The following is a 21196-nucleotide window of genomic DNA, read 5'->3' as shown; positions in this document are numbered from 1 at the left end:
ACAGCAAAGGCTTTTTAAAGTCTTATGGCAAGTTGAGAGAATTTTGACCCAACCAGCAACTTCTCAAAACCAAGAAACTTGCAGCTAAGCTTCACCAATCTTGGCAAATGAAACTAGAGCCAAATAATAGCAAAAGCCTGGAGTAAACATTAACCCTTCTCCACTATTCCCCAGTCATCTGTCCTAACAAGCAAGGCCTTTTCACCTGCTCCTACAAATGCTCTAATCAAAATATGATCCTGCTCCTACCTCTGAGAATATATGGTCAAAAATCTGGTCTGTTCTCCCACTAGCTTTTAAAAATCTTGTATGAATTACCTGTAGCACAGAGAATAATGAGAAACCTGAGACTGTCTCAGCAGAGCACTCTACAAAACTCCACATCACCTGTATGTGCATGTGGAACTCACTTAATCACCACTATTTATGCTTCATTTACTGATTGCTTAACCATCTACTACAGGGACACATAGCAGATATGAGGATGCATGTTACCAGAAGCTGAAATTTACCTTTCATAGTTCAACCTTTTTCAGATTCATTCTTCTGGATTACGTGAAGCTGAGCACTACCAGAACTAAACCTTACTGCACAACCACTAGAGAATGCAGTCAATTGCTTTGCCACTGGAATTAGCCTTGAAAAAGTATGCATGCTTAAATTTGCCTAGGTAATCTCTCTAATGGTGTCTCTGAACACATTGTGCATGTAGGGTTTATTTAGCCTCTCAGGCCACCTCCCAGCTGCAGAAGAATAAAAAAACCACAAAAAGAAATCAATTCAATTTAGATGAACTGTGAAACAGGTGATTTGAAGTGTGATTAAAAAAAAAGAAACAGCACACATTTGTCAGACCAAGGTGTAGTGGCAGTGACACAGGAAGCTGTTGTTAAGGGAAAACACACAGTAGTTCTTTCTAGTTGTCCCATAAACAGGAGAAACATCTCCCAGTTTGAGGATTAAGAGTTTTATCCTGTAATGGAGACAACATACTCAAAGCAGATACACCACTTAACAGGGAAGTTGCCTAATGGGAATAAGAAGTTGGTGTTGAGAAAGCTGAGGTAAGAAAAACTTCCCACCAAATGGCTATATATATATACACATATATGTACTGTACTCCCAAGTCAGAAGCAGACAGTAACACAACTCCAGCCACACACATGGCTAGGTAGTTTTACAGGGAGCAGAGGAGCAGTAATACAGTAACACACAGCTGCCAAAACTGCCAATTATACCTTAGTTTACAGAGGCCTGGGGAACATGCACTGCTGCAGCTTAATCACAGCATGGTGTAATATTAACTCTATACTCCAGTCCCGTCATCCCTGCCTAAGCGGACACTGCAGGCTCCACTGAGAATACCTGTATTCCTCCCAAATATCTGTGAAATCTTGATTGTCTACATTCACACAGTTCCATTTGTTTCATCCCATGGATAACACCTTTCATTTTTCCTCTATGTCCCATTTCACCCTCTCTTCTCATCCTCTTAACCATCTCACCACAAGAGTTTCAGATTCTAATGAGATAACAGGAGTTCATACCTCCAACAATTATTTCAGCAGCAGCAAAAGAAAGAGAGTAGACACAACAAAACCCACGAAACTCACATCCCAAGCACTCACACTAACTGCACAGAACAGAGAAGGGTTTTCAGGCCTAAGGACCAAGAATCTAAACACAAAGCAAACTTGTGACAAGGACCAACTTAGACCTTCAGACAGCAGGAAGCCATATCACTGAATCTGTTGAGATACTTCTCACCTTAACAACAGGTATATAAATAAATTACTGCCTCTCTCAGTACCAGCAACCAAAATTTTGTACATCCAGGTTATCAGTCAGTTTGAATCTGAAAGAGAAACCTGTTGCAAAAGTGGTAAGGCAGGTGTGTAAAGGTTGTCAAGCAATGCAGAAATCATACAGGATTGAGATTCTACAAATGACAGACAACAAGGGACTTCCACAGCAAGGCATAGGATTTACACCTCAATTCACTCATCTCCATTGCTCAGGGGCTTCACAGAGAATGACAGTTTCATGGCTGCAGTGCTGTCAGGGAAAACAGAACTGTCTGGAATATTCTGTGTATTTAAACCCCCTCCTCAAAAAAAAATAATATTATATGCTACCTTTTTATTGTAATTGTCACTGCACTCAGAATCATTTGGAAAGTACAGCAAAGACTACACTTGGATTAACTGACCGCTAAAGACCAAACACTTCATGAGCAGCTAATTTTTATTTTACCTTAAAAAAGATCACTAAAAAAACCCCAAGTATAGCCATAGCACTCCAAAACTACATGGTAATCATCACTGTTCTTTTACATGACACTTTTGAAGCAACAGAGAAGCACAATCAGCTGGGTGAAGAGAGAAAAACTGAAAGATCAGCTGCTGATTCTGAGCAACTAAAAGCATACAATAGAATGCAGCAGAAACCTTGGTGAAAAGATTTCATCAACCACTATGCAAAGCTGCCAAATACTTACAATGCAGCAGCCTGTTTCAGAGATCTCCACTTTAGGACAAATTACATCAAAGTCTAAAGTTATTAGAATTTTATTGTGCAGTAGAAAAGTACTTGCAAAACAAAGCACCAGATTCTGAATTCACAAGCCACGAGTCCACACCTGTAAAGTCTTAGTCATTACCTTTATTTTCCATTTGGATGAATAAAATGGATGATGCAGCACTTTTTACTTTGTGGAGATGGCCAAAGTCTGAGAAAGCATGGTTCATGCAACACAAGGAACACTAGGCAGTGCCTTTTAACACTGAAGTCTATACTAGATTGCAGCACCTCATCATTTTCAACAGCAAATAAGGTTTCCTTTTACAGCCATCTTCTTTTCACTGTGAGATGTTAAGCAGAGCAGAGCATTTGTTCTTCCTTGTCTTTTTCCTTCTTTCTTCTACTCAAATTTGCTGTTTGAGCAGATGGACAGTCTTAAGGATACCTCAGCTATATCCACTGGTAAACAAAACTGACAAGTGTTGAGAAAATTAACAGGAGGTAATGAAAGAGAATTTCTTTAACAGTGTTTCTAAATATTATCTGAGATTTGCTTTAGAGGAATGCATACATAGTCTGCATAGTAATTTCAGAAGTGGAGCAAAACATGGACTATAAACATTAAGCTTCAATAGGAACTGGCAAATCTCACTGATGTAAGCTCTGCCAAAAATACTATAACCACAGTAACAAGGTGAGCTCTTCAGGAGGCACAGGAAGGTCCTCATGAAAAATACAGCACCTTTCCATCCAACAACCTTGCAGAAAAATTGTGCAAGTCAGAAAAAAGGATGCCTGAACAAAAGCTAGCCTAAAATTGCATCAATAAAACTAAACTGAATTAACTAGAAAACAACTCCATTCCTCTTTGCTTCTGGAATCCCATGCTATAGGAGGAAAAAGTTCCATGCCAGCACCTATTTCTAAAGAAAACCAAGGGTAGTGCATACAAACAAGCTAAACTAGGAACAGTTTAATAACAGTTTTTGCTTCCTCTTCATAAAAGGAAAAGTTACTGTTTGTTCTTTTGCTATTTGTAAGCTATTAGTAATGTCTTCAGACATACCACCTCTACCCAAGCATGTTTTACAATGACTGAGGAGAGAATGATTTGGACCTGGGCAGCCTCAAGCCAGAAGTATTACAAAATAGCAAGCATACCTAACTGCTTGGTCCATCAAAATGCATTTAAGAAGGCTGGGCCAAAATTCATTCATCTGACAGAGCCAGAAACCTGTAGAGGTCAACAAATGCTAATTCAACTACTCACTTCAGAAGTCAATTGCTTCTATGTATGACTACACATTTGATTCCATTTTCAGAGAGAACATACTGTGAAGTGGCACACGGACTGAATTCCTTTTGCAAACAAACATCTAGCTCACAGTATCTGAGAGCTCCCAGCTCGCCCACTTCCTCTTTTTCACAGTAGGCATTAATGTCTGTACCATGAGAGTTTCTTCTTCCTCCAGGCTGTATCTCAAAGGGAGAACTCTAGTAGGTCTGCAGGCATATCTAAGCTATATAGCGAGTCATGCTGCCAAGAAAACAAAACCAGTTTTAGAACCAGCAAAGCCACCTTCAGCTCTACCATTTCTAGAACAAGAACAAGTACCATGGTACAGCCCTACACCGATAGCAGCTGGTCCACACATTTCTGTGTGACTCAGACTAACAGAGGAGCCTTGTGTTCCTGCTGCATGGTATGCAAGATTTGTTCAAAATACTGCCTACCTCCATTGTAAAAGCAAGTACAATAACAGGTTCAGCTTTTCCACTGGTCCCCCTCTTCTGCTGGTTCCCCTTCACATTTAAGCTGATGCAGTTCCTGATTTTAAATTGGCATTGCTGCTATTGAACTAGCTGTATATTGCCAATTCACACTGCACTCTCCCCAGACAAAGGAAGTCTTCGCTGGGAGTAACTGCAGCACAACCCTCAGCTTTCAACACTGGACATAGCCACACCTGAAAGCAACATTTTTGTATAAATGTTCTTTGTACAGAAGGAGCATTCTAGAAACAGATAGACAAGGAGGAAAAATAAATAAATAATCCACACAAAAAAAAAAAAAAACCACCCCTTCTCAATCTCCTGAAGAGAGTTCTTAGTAAGAGCACAGTAGAATCCTTGCAATATACAAGGACAGGGAATAGGATTAGGAAGTGGGCCATGGTGGTCTTGGGTTAATGGTTGGACCAGATGATCTTGGAGGTCTTTTCCAGCCAAAACAATTCTATGAAGTAATCAACAATTACTTCTGTAATTAGAAGACATTATAACAATGTTCAGTTTCAGTTAAGTCAACTTAAACCACGTTGCCTTGTTGTAACTTGTAGTTAACAATCAATGTCTGCCTGATGCCGCTCCTCTTCTATCTCTTTTTTCTTTTCAACCTTGTAATTAGAAAACACTAGAAACATTGCTTGGCTACCTCCTCTATGATGAGGAAGCAACTGCAATTAAAGCTCACATTATATTCCCTAGAGAACTTTAGTCCAGCATCTCTTCAGTAAGTGTTGTTTAATCAAGCTTAGGAATACCTAGGAAACGGGCTGATCAAAACACTAAGTACTAGGTGTCCAAGATGCTATGGCAAGAGATAATCTTTCACCTTAGTAAGCATTTTTACCTTTTCCTCAAGTTCTGGCAACAGATTCTTTCCAACTAATTCTAGCAACAGAGGCCCTGAATTAGACAAAACCACTTATGAACCTTTTTGGGTTTTTGAGTTGTGTAAACAACATTGTTTAATTTAGAAGAAATGTTTGAAATGTGGATAACGTTAAGCAGTACTTACTAACTACTTCCCTGTACAGGACAAAAAAGATTAAATCTCTTGTTGACACTCTGTTTAAACTTCCCAAAGGACTTGCTACAAGAAAAAGTAAAATGCCTTCTTAGAAAGGGATTTATGAGAAATACTCAAGAAATGTTGGGAACCTTTCTACATTGGCATTTCTTCTGTGGAAAGCTGGACAGGGTGAGCAGTCAGTTGTGCACCAGATGCTAAAAATCTTAACTGCCACTTTGTTGAGGGCTAGACTGTGATGTCTTTTGTCTCACTGCACACCTTTAATATTTTCTCTGTACCTGTCTATTGGGTATTGCTGTCTGCAACCAGGATCTTCAATGAACCTTTTCTTCTTAAGGCTGAAGAAATCCAGTCTTCCCAGCCTCTGTTCATGTATCACGAGCTCCCAAAACCATCTTGGTGGTCCTCCACTGGACTCAATCTCTCTTTCCCTAGGGAGCCCACAATTGGGCCAAAGGTGGATCACTGGGCATAGTACTCTAAATACTGCCTCACAAGTCCCACAGAGCTGAAGAATCACTTAATTAGACCTGCTGCCTATGCTCTTGCTAATACAGCCCAGGATACAGTTTGCCTTTTTAGCTACAAGAGTACATTGCTGACTCGTTCTCAGCCCTTGTCTACCTCAATCCCAGAATCTTTTCCTGCAAAGCTGCTTTCAATTAAGGTCTCTGAACTGGTTTCCAGCCTATCAACCACTTCCCCCAGTTTGCCAGAAACTTGCTGAAGGTACATTATATGCTGTCTTCCAAGTCCATTAAAGACTATTAACTAGATCAGTCCCATGTGAACCCCTGAAAGATATTGTAATTTTTGTGGAAAGTGCCTATCTCCTCCAGAGCTGAACTAAGGGTCACCTGGGTTCCCTAAAATAGGTCAGCACTTGAGTAATTCAGTATCCAGTTTCTACTTAAATACAGAGAGATCAACTACAAAATGGAAAAATGAGATGTAACTGTTTAACAGTAACAAGGAAAGAAACAAGCATTCTGTAGAATAAGGAATAAAGTACTTCTGGTAAAATGTCATGAAAGACAACTTTGCAGTCATTCAGCACAAGCAGGACAAGTTTAAATGCAGGACAAACCCAAACCTGAATTAATAAATACAATTTAACATTGGGTTCTTTTCACTAGTCATAAGCTACACAGAAGTATTCAGATAACAATTCCACACTGAAATGTGACATGAATCTGTTTGCAGCTTTCTACAGCTTTCCTTTCAGCACATTTTGCTTAAAGGAGATGAAGTGTGGCCAGCACAACTACAAGATTATGGATTTTGTTCAGAGCTGAGGATGCAGATGTTGTTGACAGGGAGTCCTTTCAAGTATTTGGAAGGAAGGAGGGGAAAAAAAACCAGTTTCAGCACTGTCAACTGTATAAGATACAATGCTGTATCATCCCACCTCCATCATACCGACAGTCTCTCCTGAAACAAAGGATCATTCACACGGAGCGCTCGCCTCTGCTCCAGAAGCAATACACAACACTAAGTGGCAACACACTTCCTTGGTCTCTCTCTCAGGCTCCACCAATTACCATCAGAGAACCCAGCCAGATTCTGCCCAAGGATCTCTCCCTTTCACTCTTATGAAAAGCTTTTTAATTAAGTTCAGTAAGCAGAATGCTTACAAAAGGCACTGCAAGCTGTCTATTAGATGGCTGTCAGGAAACAACCATTCTGAAAGCACTCACTTGCAATGATTCTGCTTAATGCCAGGAAAACATTTCACCTACTCACCTCTAAATCAGAAAGAGATCAAAGGGAGATCTCATAAAGTGCAATTCAGACTGGAAACAAAAATGACAGCTTGAGAGCTCTGAACATTCACCCCCCAAAAATCTAAATTATGCAATTTGCTTGATATTGTTACCTGTAATTTTGTATCCATAGGCAGCCAGCTGTCCAGCCATGTATTCACCATCTGAATTATTGTGAGAACATCCCCAGGTACGAATCCAGATTTTCTGAACACCAGGAATAATGCTAAGTAAAAATTATTGAAAACAGCAAGTTAGAAGATATGCAAGCTTCCTCTATAAGTCCACAGACTCAATTCACTGAAATTCCCTAAATATAAAATAAGCAACACAAACAGTAAAATTCCAGAACAGTTGGAGACAAAACATCATAATCATTTGATCTTAGTGCAGTGGGTATTAGGGCCAGCCAGGATAGAGTTAACTGTCTCCACAGCACCCCATATGGTGCCCTTGGTGTTTGTCACTAGAACAGTGTTGCTAATACACCTGTGCTTCAGCTGTTGTTGGAGCAGTGCTTGCACAGCACCAAAACCTTCTGTGTCCATGTGCTCCACTCCTACCACAAGCAGACTGGAGATGGACAACAAGCTCAAAGGGAGCGTGGACAGAACAACTGACCTAAAGTGACCATGCCAGATGATGTCATGCTCAGTAAGAAAAAATGAGGGTTTGGTCTTTCCAAGCTAGCCATTGCTTTGAGACTGATTAGACATCAACCTGTTTGTGGGAAGTGACAAGTGATTGCTTTTGTATCATTAGAGGTTTTTCCTTATTCTCCTTCACTTAAACTCTCTTCACCTCAACTCACCAGTTCTATTGCTTTTGGTCTTCCAATTCTCTCCCCTACCCCACTGGGAGGAGGAGGGAGCAAGTGGTGGAGTGGCTGCCTAGTTCTTGGCCAGGGTCAATCACTCCAAGTGGCAAGAATGAGGTTCAGAATAGAGAAGGTACAAAAGATGGAGGATAAGAAACCCTAACTTTCTGAAAATGGTATCATTTTGTGACTTTCAAGTGACTGAACTGAAATTAGGTCACCGTTTGGCACCTATTGGTTGCCACTCCCTCCACTGAAGCCACCTTTACAAATTCTTAACTTGAGCCTGCCACCAGCACACTAATATCTGAAAGCCCACATCCATGCTTTCTGGGCTACAGCAGAGGCACAGCAGATGTGCACCACAGAACTAGCACATCCAGTGGTTTAACAACCAACAAAAAATTCTGCAAGCAGCTCTCACTGGAAGTCCTGGGATAACTGCGCCAATGAGCTAAAGATGTCAGCACAAGAACAACACAGATCCTGAACACAGCCATTTGTCTTGTCCTTATGTGAGGTTTTTTATCCGCCACGTGCTAAAGACACAACCCCTTGATTAGCTCAGTGAAGATTAGTGATCATTAAGTAGATATGCAAAGCATATTGAGCAGTACAATGTATTTAGACACTCTGCTGTCTAAACAGCGTAAGTTAGTTTGCTTTCTTGGGTCAAAAACACTAAAATACAGCCTTTTAGGTAACATATATTACCTGAATACTTAGGAGAATGGAGTGCTAGTGAGAAGTATCTACAGACCACCACAAGTTCAGGTGTCCATACACTCCTAGCAGAATAGGATCAAAGTACCATTGTGGGGCTTGACATAAGGGTGCTTTGTTATGTTTGTAAAACCTCCTTTGAACACCAATGAAAACTCAAATTTGCTGAAACTAAAGAGGGGAGGGGGGAAACAAACCACAAAAATCCATCTCTGAACTGCAGTAGAAAGAAGGATCAATAATGGAGTTCACCTATGCTTTAATCAATTCCACTGCAGCAGAAAGTTGGTTCTGTTCCTACGGAAATCTCAAGAAGGAAAAACACAGATGCATTCAGTAGCTATTGCATACTGTTGCCCCTGAAATAAAACCATAGGTTCAAAAGAAGCTTCACTCTATCACTCACAGGATGCACACACAAAAAGCACAGGAAATCCCAGGTTCCAGAAACCAGGTGAAAAGACTGAAACTAGCAAGATGTACCCTTGATGGAAGAGGATCAGATCAGGGGATACTTCAGGCAACTAGACAGATGTAAGTCCCTGGGCTCATATGAGATGCTTCCATAAGCGAGATGTGGATGTACTGGAGACGGTGCAACAAATGGCCATGGAGGTTATTAAAGCACTCCTCCTATGAGGGGAGGCTGAGAGAGTTGGGAATGTTTAGCCTGGAGAAGAGAAGACTAAGATGAGATCTTACCAATGCTAACCAATATCCAAAGAACGGGAGACAAGAGAATGGGGCCACTCACCATTATTTATCAAGACTCCTGGCTAACTGGGGAGGTCCCAGTTGGCTGGAGACTAGCTAATGTGACACCCATCTACAGGAATGCCTGGAAGGATGATCTACAGGCCTGTCAGTCTGACCCTGGTGCCAGGGAAGGTTATGGAGCAGGTCATCTGGAACACCATCACACAGCATATACAAGACAACCAGGAGAGCAGCCAGCATGGGTTTACGAACGGCACAGATGAGGGATGCAGGGAGACCTGTAGTCTACTTTGACCATAGCAAGGTTTCTGACGCTGTGAGCAAGATCAGGAGGTGTGGGATAGAACAAACAGTGAGATGGTTTAGGAACTGGTTACACAATGGAGTACAAAGAATGGTGGTCAATGGTGTCAAGTCCAGCTGGAGACCTCTAACTAGTGGAGTCCCCCAGGGATCAGTGCTGGGTCCAGTCTTGTTCAACATCTTCATCAATGACACTGATGAGTGGACAGAGCATCTGCTCAGCAAGTTTGCTGACAACACCAAACTGGGAGGTTTGGCTGATACACCTGAAGACTGTGCAGCCATTCAGCAAGACATGGACAGACTGGAGAGCTGGGCTGAGTCACCAACCTTGGATGAGCTCAAGGGGCACTTGGATGTGGTGCTTGGGGATATGGTTTAGGGGTGAACCTTGTAGAGTAGGGTTACTGGTTGGACTCGGTGATCCTGAGGGTCTTTTCCAACCTGAAGGTTCCTGCGATTCGGTATCACCACATTTTATAAACACTACTTTGATCATTTTTATCTTGTATTGAGATTTTATCTTATGAGATAATGTGTATTTCTAACTTTTCAGAAGCTGAGAGCACACACAAGATACGAGAAGAATTTACCTGTCACTTGGGGGGTCATCATCCGTCTGAGCGTTGTGTGAGTTGCGTTTCCGCACCTTGGGGAAGACACTCTGTCTTACAAACTGACGATCGTGTGGTTTCAAATCATCTGCTGACACGATATCTTCAATATCTTCAAGCACAGAATCACAGGCAGCAGGCATCTTCAAGAGGCATTAGAAAAGACTGGTATTAGCAAACAGCTGAATACAAAATCAAGGCCTAGTGCCTAGTGTCTGCTGTGTATGTTGTCATAAAGAGAAGTCAGATATATTCCCAAATCCACCTACAATAGACATATGAGGGATACTGAGCATATGAAAACTATCAACTATTCAGAGATACTGCCTGATGCCCTCTTCCCCTGAGATTCCAAACACAAACACAGTTTGTTCCTAATAATCTGTCCCTTATTACTTTCTAATTCAAAAACTCTGCAGCTCTTCAGACGTGACATATCCCAGACAGAAGCATTCTTAACCACACCAGCTATCACAGCAAAATAATGAGTTCACAGTGTGTGATAGCTATGCTTCCATGCACATCACAGGAGAAACAAGATACAGCTTTCAAGCACCTGCTTCAGAGGATGCTCTGCCTCTTTTATTTGTGTGCTGAAAATGGGTGTACACTGTTTCCAATACATCTTCACAGTCCTTTTGAAAGCAAGCCAAACTATTCCTAGAGTTCCTGATTACACAGGCCTTAAATCTGGGAGCAAAATTAAAATTCTGATAGCAAAATAACAATTCTTCAGGTACAAGATATAGAACAACTATACCCAGCTAAAGTAAAGTAGCTAGGTTATCATCTGGTTCATACAATATACTAGAAGATTAAAATCTAGTCATATTTGCCACATGTATACCTCCTAGCAGATCTCAAGATCCAGATCAGTTTTCAGGAAAGGGGAAAAAAATGTTATTTGGTATAGAAGCCTATAAAAATTATTTACATGCCCCACACTGTGTTGTGTGTCATTCATAACTAGAATCAAGTTTGATTTACCACTGGAAACTTGGGCTTGTGTATGCCTCAACAGCTTACTAAGGAACTGACACAAGGGCGTGTCGCAGTTTACAGGGAGAACACAACACCCTCCTAACTGAAGGTGAAGAATAAAACAAACAAGGCTTTAACTTCATATAGCAAAACAGCTGGCCAAACAAATAAAGCTTAGTTTATCTCAGTGGTCCACAAAAGAAAGAATACAGCCAAATTAAAACTCATACCTTTTTGAGCAAGGTTTAATCCTCTCAGGTAATAATACTGGGGAGGAGAAAAGAGAAAAAACACATGACATGAATAAACAGAACTAGCAAACAGAAAACCATGCATTCATATTACTGTTCAACAAGCATTTATCCCCCCTTTGCAAAAATATGTTTCTTGCTCAGTTTGACTTCATTAAGACTGAGCAGACATGCCAACTGACTGACCAGGTGGAACTGTAGCCTCATGGTCTGTGTCCCCCCCTGATCAGAGGCACTAATCATTCTGTCCTTCTTTCAGTCTTTTTTGTCAGTCTAATGGAATTACATTCTTTCAGCCCTCCATCAGACTTCTGTTTTCAATCAGAAGCTTAATTTTTTTTTAATTAGAGGGAAAATTAAGAGTAATTTTTAGCCAAAGACATTCAAGCATTCTTTCTAAATTACATGCCAAATGTTTTTTTAGACTACATCACTTGGTATCAGCAGTAGATCCATATGCATGCGTGAAATCTCTCCTTCACAAGCAAACAAACAGATTCCTCCTGCTACTCTGACAGACTGAAATAACTGGTAGTAAAATTAGAAGCTAATGTAGTCTTCTGAAACTGTCAAGTTATACCTCAGAAAGTTATACTTCTCTTGGGAATTGAAAGAAAAAAAACAAAGGGGGGGGGGGGGGGGGGGAGGAGGGTGTAAAGAACACTAGTGAATAAAAATGCCTTTAATGTTTTGACAGAAGCCAAACTTCCCTTGCCCCAGGCTTTTGGTCATCCCTCACTGATCTTCTTGCACATAGCAGGAGTGTTTCTTTCCACAAAGAAAATTTTCATCCAGGTAGAAAAAAGCTGTTCTTTCTTCTGTTTGCCGACAGGTGTCTCTGGTAAAGCCGCAGGCTTTTATCCTCAGGCTTACACAGACTAGCAGTGTAGAGTAATCCAAGACCCATTTTCGGCCCAGCGTGGCTCACCCCAGGGCAAGCTCGTTCCGTGCCCGCGGGCGAGCGGCAGCGTGGCGCTCCGACGGACCGCCACCTGACCCGGCCTGGAGCCCGTCTACGCTCGACACCATCACCGAGCATCCATGCTGCTGACGGCATCCGACTCCCAGGCAGCAACTCATCCATCAACACCCTGGAGGTTCCCGCCAAAAGAGTCAGCTCCCCTTCCCACCTTTAACGCAGAACCCAGCAAAGGCGCCACAGGGAACAGAAGCACCGCGCGGTCGGGACACCGGCAGAGCAGGCCAAGGGAGAGGGTAAATGGGCCACAACTGTCACGACCGAAAAGCAGAGGGCAGCAGGGAAGGGGAGAACTCAACAAGGAGCCCAGACACGTACCTCCGTCAGACGCGCCACTACTTCAGCTGGGATCCGCCATCACGGCCGGCTCGCCGCGCCTCCCGCTCTGCGCGCGCAGAAAGCCGCGACGGCAGCCGGCAGCAGCCAAAATACTTCGCTGCGCTCCGTGCCACAGTCTCACGAGAAAGAGCGCGACCACGGCGGGGCGGTGTCACCGGGGCAGCGGAGGGCCCGTCGGTAGTTTGGACCTGCTGGTCCTCCCACGAGGACGCCCAGGGGTTTGACAGCCGGGCCGGCACTCCCGCGTCTTTTGCAGGTGGACTGCTGTATACAGGAGGGAATAGCTAAGGCAAATCGGGAACTGGGGTGGCTACTGGGGCCATTGGAGCCCTATCCCCGGGTCGCCCTGGCCCTCACCGGGGAGCGGGGCAAAAACCAGGGAGTGGCGTGGCTCCTTCCGCTCCGGGGAAAAGTGAGGGGCAGCGGGGTGCGGACCTACCTTCATGTCCTAGAAACAGCAATGGGCCGGGGCGGGCCGGCTGCCGCGCGGTCGGCCGTGGGGCCCGGAGCCGCGAGGGTAGGCAGGCCGCGGTCGGTTCCGCGACCGTTGAAAACGGCGGCGGGCTCCCTGCGCGCGCCCCCCCGGGAAACCAGAGGGTGAGACCCTGTATGCCATCAGCGTCCCCGGGCGGCATCCTGCTGCTTGAGCCGGGGCGCTCCGGTCGCCTTGTAGGGCTGTGGCCCAGCAGTGTGGCTGTGAAGATATAGGAGCTGCGTTCTGCCCGGCGTGGACTTGCCGGGCTGCTAATGTCCTTGTACTGGAAACAGCAGATCTTGGGAGGCTTGAAGGTGAAGTCCTCGAGTTGGAAACGTAATCTCCAGCAGTGCGCCGTGGCAGTGTTTGAAATGCAAGATACCAGTGCTGGGGCATCTGCATAGCACCAGGGCCACAGGTCCTTGGATTGTTTTCCAGATCCTTGAAAGTTCACTTCAATTGAAAGTTAGGTCCAGCAATACATATCCAGTTAAACCAGATGGAATTTGATGGATCTGGTCTAAATGAATGATGGGCATGCTATTCCTCTCTTGGCTATAACAGTTTTTCATTTTTCATCATTAATTTCCTCAAAACACAATGCTAGTAGCGATGTTTCTATTTAATCTGGGAGACATTGGTCAAAATAGTTAATATTCTTATGGTTCTGGTATTACTTTACTCCAGTTTAGGACTAGCAGCAACTTCTCAAGTTAATATTTTGGAAGACATTGGTTTGGCTATTTAAACTTGGGTGGATGAAGCTAGGACTCTTAAGTGGACAAATTGCTAAATGTATTGTTTCTTTATTGATTAATGTTGTGGAGAGTGGGCATAATATTATTACTTTGGTATTAATGTACACAGTTGCCCTGAAAGCATCATTTATATTGCATCTTTAACATTTATTTTGAGGTAGCTGCCTTGGAGTACAAAAATCACCCTTTCTTGTAATTGTGTGTTTAATATTAAGTTACATTCTTTAGAAAGAGCATTTGGAGTCATTATTTTATTTTTATTATTATTATATTATTATATATAACATTATATAACATTATTATTATTTTATTATATGTAGTCTCCCTTGAACTGGAGGGAAAGTGAATGAATAGGCCTGTTAGTCTGCTAGCAGATCAAAGCTGGCATCTTCTACCTATGAATATCACTTCCCTTTCCTTTTTCTTAAAAACTGGTTGTTATTTTTTGACACCCTTATCTCACAGTGTTCACAGGAAGAAAAAAAAAAGGCATAAGAATGAGAACAAAGTAACAGGAGAGATTTGAAGAGGAGAACTGGGACAGAAAGAAACAGTCTTCAGGAACAAATCATTCTAGGCAGGACAGAACAGTATTTATATCCCCCTGGCCTCATGATAGAGTAACTGTTTGAGTTTAAGATATATTTGCCTTTATAATTATTTTTTCTTTAAGCATGGAAGTACTTTTCAGACATATTCTATCGCTGAGTGATCTGTGGAATAAGGCACTTTAAAGTCAGTACTCACATGAATCTGTTTCAGACACCCTCATTCTCATTATGGTGTAAGTAGTCCTTAGTATGTCAGCAATTAATGATACATATAATACCTGGTCAGTATTTTAACTGCTTCCTTAGCAATTCTTTGTATTCAGTTTTCTAAGAATTTCACTTGCAGGCCTTGAATTCAACTTGTCTGTTGTGGCAGCGTGGCATTGCACTGGCCCGCACTCATATTCACTAGCCCTTACCTCTGTGGTCAAACAAAACTGGGCAGACATCAGTGCTGGTTTATGGCTGACTAAAAGAGCAAAGCACAGATAGCCTGCTGGACATACCCAAAAATCTCTAGATGGCTGAGACTGACAAAACACTACTCATGAAGCAGAGGCAGTGACCTCCAAGAGCAGCTTCCATGCAGGAGTAACCCATGAGTCCTGTGCCTAGTGACATACATAGGCCTTGCTGATCAGTTTCAGCATGATCTGGCAGAGTCCTTGCTTTGTCCTATTGCCAAGTATTCATAATATCAAGCAGCTCTCATGCCAGCATAGTCTTCTATTCAGTCCTATTTTGTGGCCACATTTGAGTGTTTCTGAGATTCAGAAATCCAGATTGCTTTCTGGCATGTTCATAATGAGAAATAAAGCTGCACACAAACTGCTGGTAGTGCAGCAGGTTTCAAGGGAAGCAGGTGATTCCCTGCCATGTCCTGATGACAGGAAGACACCTTCTCTGTATCCATGTGGGAAAATTGCTTGTTTAAGAGGCAGCAGCCAGCAGTACAAGTTCCAGCACTGGCTTTATATAGAGTGATAATATACATGCTCCAGCTCCTTAAATGTCCAAAGAAGAGCTTTAGAATACATCTTTTCCAAGTTGTCTTCCTACGCTTCAGGGGTCATAGACTTGAAAACCAGCCCCAGGCTGAGTTATCATCTTAAGTCATTGCAGGTTTTGTAGGAGTAGGTAATTACAAAAACAACTAGGAAAATAAAATGATAAGACTCAATTCTAGCTCATGGTTAGAAGATGATACACTGTTAGTTGTTTTAGAGTGTTTTGACTAACGTCCTTAGGGAGGGAAAACAGCCACGGAAGTGAGAGCCCAATTTTTATGTAACAACTGAATTCTTTGATGATTAACATGCAGTTCTGGGTGGAACAAAATGAAGTCCTAAGTTAGATGCATACAAAAAAAAAAAGAGTTCTACTATTCTCCTGCAATTTATGGGAATCTGCCTAGTCATTTATCAGCAATATCCAGTACCACTCAGAAGTGATAGCAACCCTTTTTTCTTCTGTTAAATGTGACACTTTGTCAAGTTTTAGAAACAAAAGAGTGGGTAAAGACACTCCCAAACTTAATCAATGCAAAGCATGCCACTGATCTTTGCATAGGTGTAGAGTAATATCCAGGCAGATCTTGCTTCATCAAGAAAAGCAAAATGAGGAGATGAATTCTACTCTTTTTTTTTTATGCCTTTGCTAATCTTACTCCATTGACTCCTAGACAGGCTTTTGGATCACTTATTGTGCTGGAGCCAACAATTGTGCATTGTGCAAGAGCTGGCATAGACTGCTAAATTTTCTGCTTCTACATGTGTAGCACTGTCCCGTGCTGCAGAAGGTATCTTGCATATCTTTTAGACTTCCTTTCTACAATAAAACTGTCCATGTCTACATCAAGTCAGTGGTGTAGTTTACTCTTTCAAATATAAGTCAGAATAGAAAGTGGTGACTGTCATTTGTAGGTGGATGAGTTCCCACTGTAGGCTCAGGGGCAGGAGCACCTCTTTCCTTCCCCTCCCCTTTTTAAAACACTTCTGTGTAAATGAGCGTCCAGTTGTCTGTCATTCAGGCTGGTTTTGACAGATCTGTCAGGATCCTTTTCCATCTGCTAGCAGCCAAATAAAAACATCAGGGCCAAATAAAAACTTCCCTCAAACTAGTATTTGTGCACTGAGTATTGAGGTACACTGTGCTAGCTCAGATGAGCAGAATGAAGTATTTCGTCAGCCTGGCTTTCCTCCTGCAACTCAGCACATCCAGATTTTACAAAGCAGGTTAAGAAAGGAGAAGGAAGATGAGAGATAATGTGAAAATTGGCAATCAGTAGCCATCAGTAATGGACAATTATGGCAGCCATAGAATACAGAACCTGAGAACAGGCCAGGGAGCTGTGATAGAACATTAAGAGGACATTTGTTGTTATGACTATTTCAAAGGGAGATCAGCATACACAGTCCTCTAGTCCTCTTTTCTTTACTGGGAGTATGGAAGAACAGAGGATCTTCGCTGTTATCTTCCTTCCAGCACTGCTGTGTGCAGAAGTTGAAAGTATGGGCAGGTGCACAAAATGCTCAATTGCAGCACTCTTGTATGCAAGAAAAATAAGACACATATGGCTTGTTGAGAAGTATAACATTTAAGTGACCATCCATAGTCCTGATTTCATTGTCCTCATAGTTTTTTTCCTTCTAGTAATTGATAGCCATGCATCTAGAAAAGCACAGCACCAAGACCAGAAAGGAGTACATTTGTAAATGTGTGTGCAAAGTTTGTAAATGTCCCTTTCAAAGCTACTGGTAGGAGACCTTTTGCAGAATCACCAGGAAGAAAGTTAAACAGATCCTCAACAATTGCTCTCCTGTCATTTAATGCTAGAATAACCCAATTGAGCCAGCAGTGTGCCCAGGTGACCAAGAAAGCCAATTGCATCCTGGCATACATCAAGAATAGTGTGGCCAGCAGGAGCAGGGAGGTCATTCTGTCCCTGTACTCTACACTGGTTAGGCCGCACCTTGAGTCCTGTGTCCAGTTCTGGGCTCCACAATTTAAGAAGGACATGGAGACACTTGAACGTGTCCAGAGAAGGGCAACAAGGCTGGGGAGAGGCTTCGAGCACAAGCCTTATGAGGAGAGGCTGAAGGAGCTGGGATTGTTTAGCCTGGAGGAGGCTCAGGGGAGACCTTCTTGCTCTCTACAACTACCTGAAGGGAGGTTGTAGCCAGGAGGGGGTTGGTCTCTTCTCCCAGGCAACCAGCACCAGAACGAGAGGTCACAGTCTCAAACTGTGCCAGGGGAAGTTTAAGCTGGATGGTAGGAAGAAGTTCTTCATAGAAAGTGATTGGGAGTCTGTTCATAATTTGTATGGGGGGAGGGGTAAAAAAAACCAACCACCACCAACCAACAAAACCACTAACCAAATCCACAACCCCTAACAAAACAAACCCAAAACCAAACAAAACCAAAAAAAAAAAGGTATTGTCCCAGGCTGTAGCTTACCAGCTAAGTTTCTTTGCTTTTTTTTTTTTAGTGAAACAATAAAAGAACACTACACTTAACTGATAGTATAATGCCTCTCCTACGAGGACAGACTAAGAGTTGGGGCTGTTCAGTCTGGAGAAGAGAAGGCTCCAAGGTGACCTAATTGTGGCCTTACAGTATCTGAAGGGAGCCTACAGGAAGGCTGGGGAGGGACTTCTCAGGATCTCAGGTAGTGATAGGACTAGGGGGAATGGAATGAAGCTGGAGGTGGGGAGATTCAGGCTGGATGTGAGGAGGAGGTTCTTCACCATGAGAGTGGTGAGACCCTGGAATGGGTTGTCCAGGGAGGTGGTTGAGGCCCTGTCCCTGGAGGTGTTTTAAGACCAGGCTGGATGAGGCTCTGGCCAGGCTGATCTAGTGTGGGGTGTCCCTGCCCATGGCAGGGGGGTTGGAACTAGATGATCCTTGTGGTCCCTTCCAACCCTGAATGAAACTATGATAATGTTTAAAAAACCAAAATGGGAACCAAAGCATATCTGGCATTGGCTGAGAGGGAACACTAATAATAAAACTAACATCAGGTAGGTTTCAAGCGGCAGCATGATAGGCACCAAGAGCACAAAGGGGTTGAAACAGCAACATACAAATCTGAAGTTTTTTTTAAAAATCCTTTTTATTGATTCATTACCATACAAAATTTATTCAAATTACATCCATTCAAAGTGGTAAGATCACAGCTAGAGAACAGGTCATCCTTTTCATCAGTCTATTTACAAAACTCACCATAAAAGCTTTGTTGTTGTTGGGTTCCCTCCCCCCCCTTCTCTCTCTCTCTTTTTTTTTTTGTTTTTTTTTTTTACACAGTATTTTACAGAGGTTTTTCTTTAAACTAGCATACAATGCAAAGCTAAGTTCCATTAGTATTTTGCCCACACCCCTTGGGACAAGTGTTCGATTTGTACAAAATAGGATGGTCTGTGTTAGTCTTCCTCTTCTCTTCCCCCACAAAAGTGCCCCTTTAGTTTTGCAAATCTTCATGCTCACACAACTTTTTACCTTCCTCTTCCACAAGACAAAAAAAAACCAAAAACTTTTAAATACTACAACTTTATTTACAGATCCACATCTAAAAAAACTCCTTAAAAAAATTACAAACCAGCTAGAAAATATTCTGGCAGTGTTTACAAATTAATTCTATTGTACAAAACTGCAAGAGAACTAAAGTGTGAGTCGAGAACATACATCAACTTAAATACAACTGCTGAATAATCTATGCACACATTTGTACATATAAACACACACTTAACACTGTTTAACAGTTCTTTGTGTTGCCCTTTATACATTTTGTTATATCCCAAAACTCACACAGTCATACAGTTCTCTTCTTAGTACTGTGACTTCTTGCCTTTTCGTGTGTGAGCTTTCATAGCAGCAACTCAATGGTACCAGAAAACCTGCATACAGAATAGTCTACTACAGTACAAATAGTCCTAATTTTCTGAGTAGGTCAGATAAGCACACCAGTAATGCAAACAAAAAGATTATGGGGGGGGGGGGATCATCTAATCAACATTACATTAATTTAGCCCAGAACATGGCAACGTATTTTACACTCAAAAAAATTCATTTAAGACTTCTTAGAATTCCTCTCGTGTTCAAAAAATAAATATTGGTACTATACTATACTACCAAAGATCTTCAAAAAAATAAATGCAATTCAGTTGATGTGGTACTTACAGTTATCTACTTTGGAAAAAAAATTAGTTCCATTTTTGCTGGCGAAGAGAATTATAAAAAGCTGTAAGCAGAGGAAGCCAACCCACTGAGATAAATATCACATATTGAACAAAGCTTGGCATAAGTGTTTTCCATAGAGGGAAAAACCCACAGTGCATCTCTAGTAGGCACTTGACACAAAGCCCCACTTAGTACCACAAAAATTTATGTACCAGTTCTAATGCACACTGGGGGCAGTAAAATTTAACTGTGCATCTTCGTTCTAGTTTAAAAAAAACAAAGCCAAACCCAAACCACACACCAACAAAACTACTTTCACACACACACACACACACACAAGCAGTTTTAAAAGTCTCTGACTACTACAAGAAGTGGCAGAACTTCATACTCTTCAATATTTGCAATATATACTACATTTACAGTGTTGGGTGGTTGGTTTTTTATTAAAAGCTTTTTAAGGACACAAGTATTCGACCTCATAATGAGACATATACACAGCTCAAGATGAGCAGTAGGACAGCAATTTAAACATTCCCACGAGTAGCTGAAGAATCCCATTTCACACTGTTGCATTACTTCATATTTACGTTCACTGCAGGTACAATCCATGTTGTGACACTCTTAAAAGACATGCATTCTCTGCAGAAGGCACGACCTGAAATACTATTATAAAATTGTTATTTAGGACTGAACCAGTTCATTGAGCCCTTCTCCATAAGCCCACTTGTCACAGTAAGCAGAGACTGGGGGAGTGTGAAGACAAAACATTTTACGGTCACCTGCTTGCACTTGCTGACACAAGGCGCTGGAGGTCAGGGAGAAGGCCTTACTGTCAAAACCTTCACTTCTTGTTTATAGTATTTTAGGGAGTATTTAATGAAAATGTCAGCACTGTCCAAGAACCTAGTTTACTTAATAATGCTATTTCATAGTAAGTAGGGGACAACTGAGTGACAGCAGGTTTTTTGATTCCATTAGAAACATAGCTTAGATATAGACAGCGTTTAAGAGAATCAGCTGTATATAAATTCATCCACCAATGAAGGAAGCTTCTCTAAATCATAAGCATCAAAGAGGTCACTGATGCCTTCTTCATCCCCAAGGCTCAGCAAATAATCTTCCTGAAGCAGAGGAGGCAGCAAATTCACAAATGGTCCTTCAAAGTTTGAGGGAATTTGGTCCTCAGTCTGCTGTAGCAGGTTGGCTGGAGAAGCCAATGGAGATATTGTTGCCATATTTACTGAGCAGTCGCCTTGTCCTGAGTTTGCAGAAGCCACTTCTGTAAGAGGGAGAGGAAAAAAAATAAAAGATGACACATTTAATCTTCGTTAGAAATGTTAGAGACAGATCAAGCAGCGTAACCACTGCAAATAAAAGGACCTTTCATGAAGCGTCGCTGCAAAGAAACGGCCTGC

The 21196-nt window shown here is 42.1% G+C and overlaps 2 protein-coding genes across 4 annotated transcripts in view; both read right to left on the bottom strand.

Annotated features, from left to right (window-relative positions):
- CDKAL1 (CDK5 regulatory subunit associated protein 1 like 1) overlaps nucleotides 1-12869 on the bottom strand; it is a 489452-nt gene extending 476583 nt beyond the window's left edge. The window contains exons 1-4 of the mRNA XM_068160857.1: nucleotides 12802-12869; nucleotides 11484-11520; nucleotides 10252-10415; nucleotides 7212-7324 (exon numbers count right to left, since the gene is read on the bottom strand). Of these exons, the coding sequence (XP_068016958.1) occupies nucleotides 7212-7324; nucleotides 10252-10415 (277 nt within the window). The 5' untranslated portion in view covers nucleotides 11484-11520; nucleotides 12802-12869. The remainder of the gene's footprint in view (nucleotides 1-7211; nucleotides 7325-10251; nucleotides 10416-11483; nucleotides 11521-12801) is intronic.
- A 5829-nt stretch (nucleotides 12870-18698) lies between these two features.
- The window catches only part of E2F3 (E2F transcription factor 3), a 48519-nt gene continuing 46021 nt past the window's right edge, over nucleotides 18699-21196 (bottom strand). For all 3 annotated transcript variants that reach the window (XM_068160854.1, XM_068160853.1, XM_068160855.1), the window contains exon 7: nucleotides 18699-21060. In XM_068160854.1, coding sequence (XP_068016955.1) covers nucleotides 20795-21060 — 266 coding nt within the window. In that variant the 3' untranslated portion in view covers nucleotides 18699-20794. The remainder of the gene's footprint in view (nucleotides 21061-21196) is intronic.

This window comes from Melanerpes formicivorus, unplaced genomic scaffold (genome assembly GCF_026170545.1).
Source record: "Melanerpes formicivorus ecotype bairdi unplaced genomic scaffold, bMelFor1.0.p_v2 SCAF_53, whole genome shotgun sequence".
NCBI classification, from domain to species: domain Eukaryota; kingdom Metazoa; phylum Chordata; class Aves; order Piciformes; family Picidae; genus Melanerpes; species Melanerpes formicivorus.
Note: the sequence above shows the minus strand (reverse complement) of the source record. Positions and strands in the feature narration are given on the sequence as shown.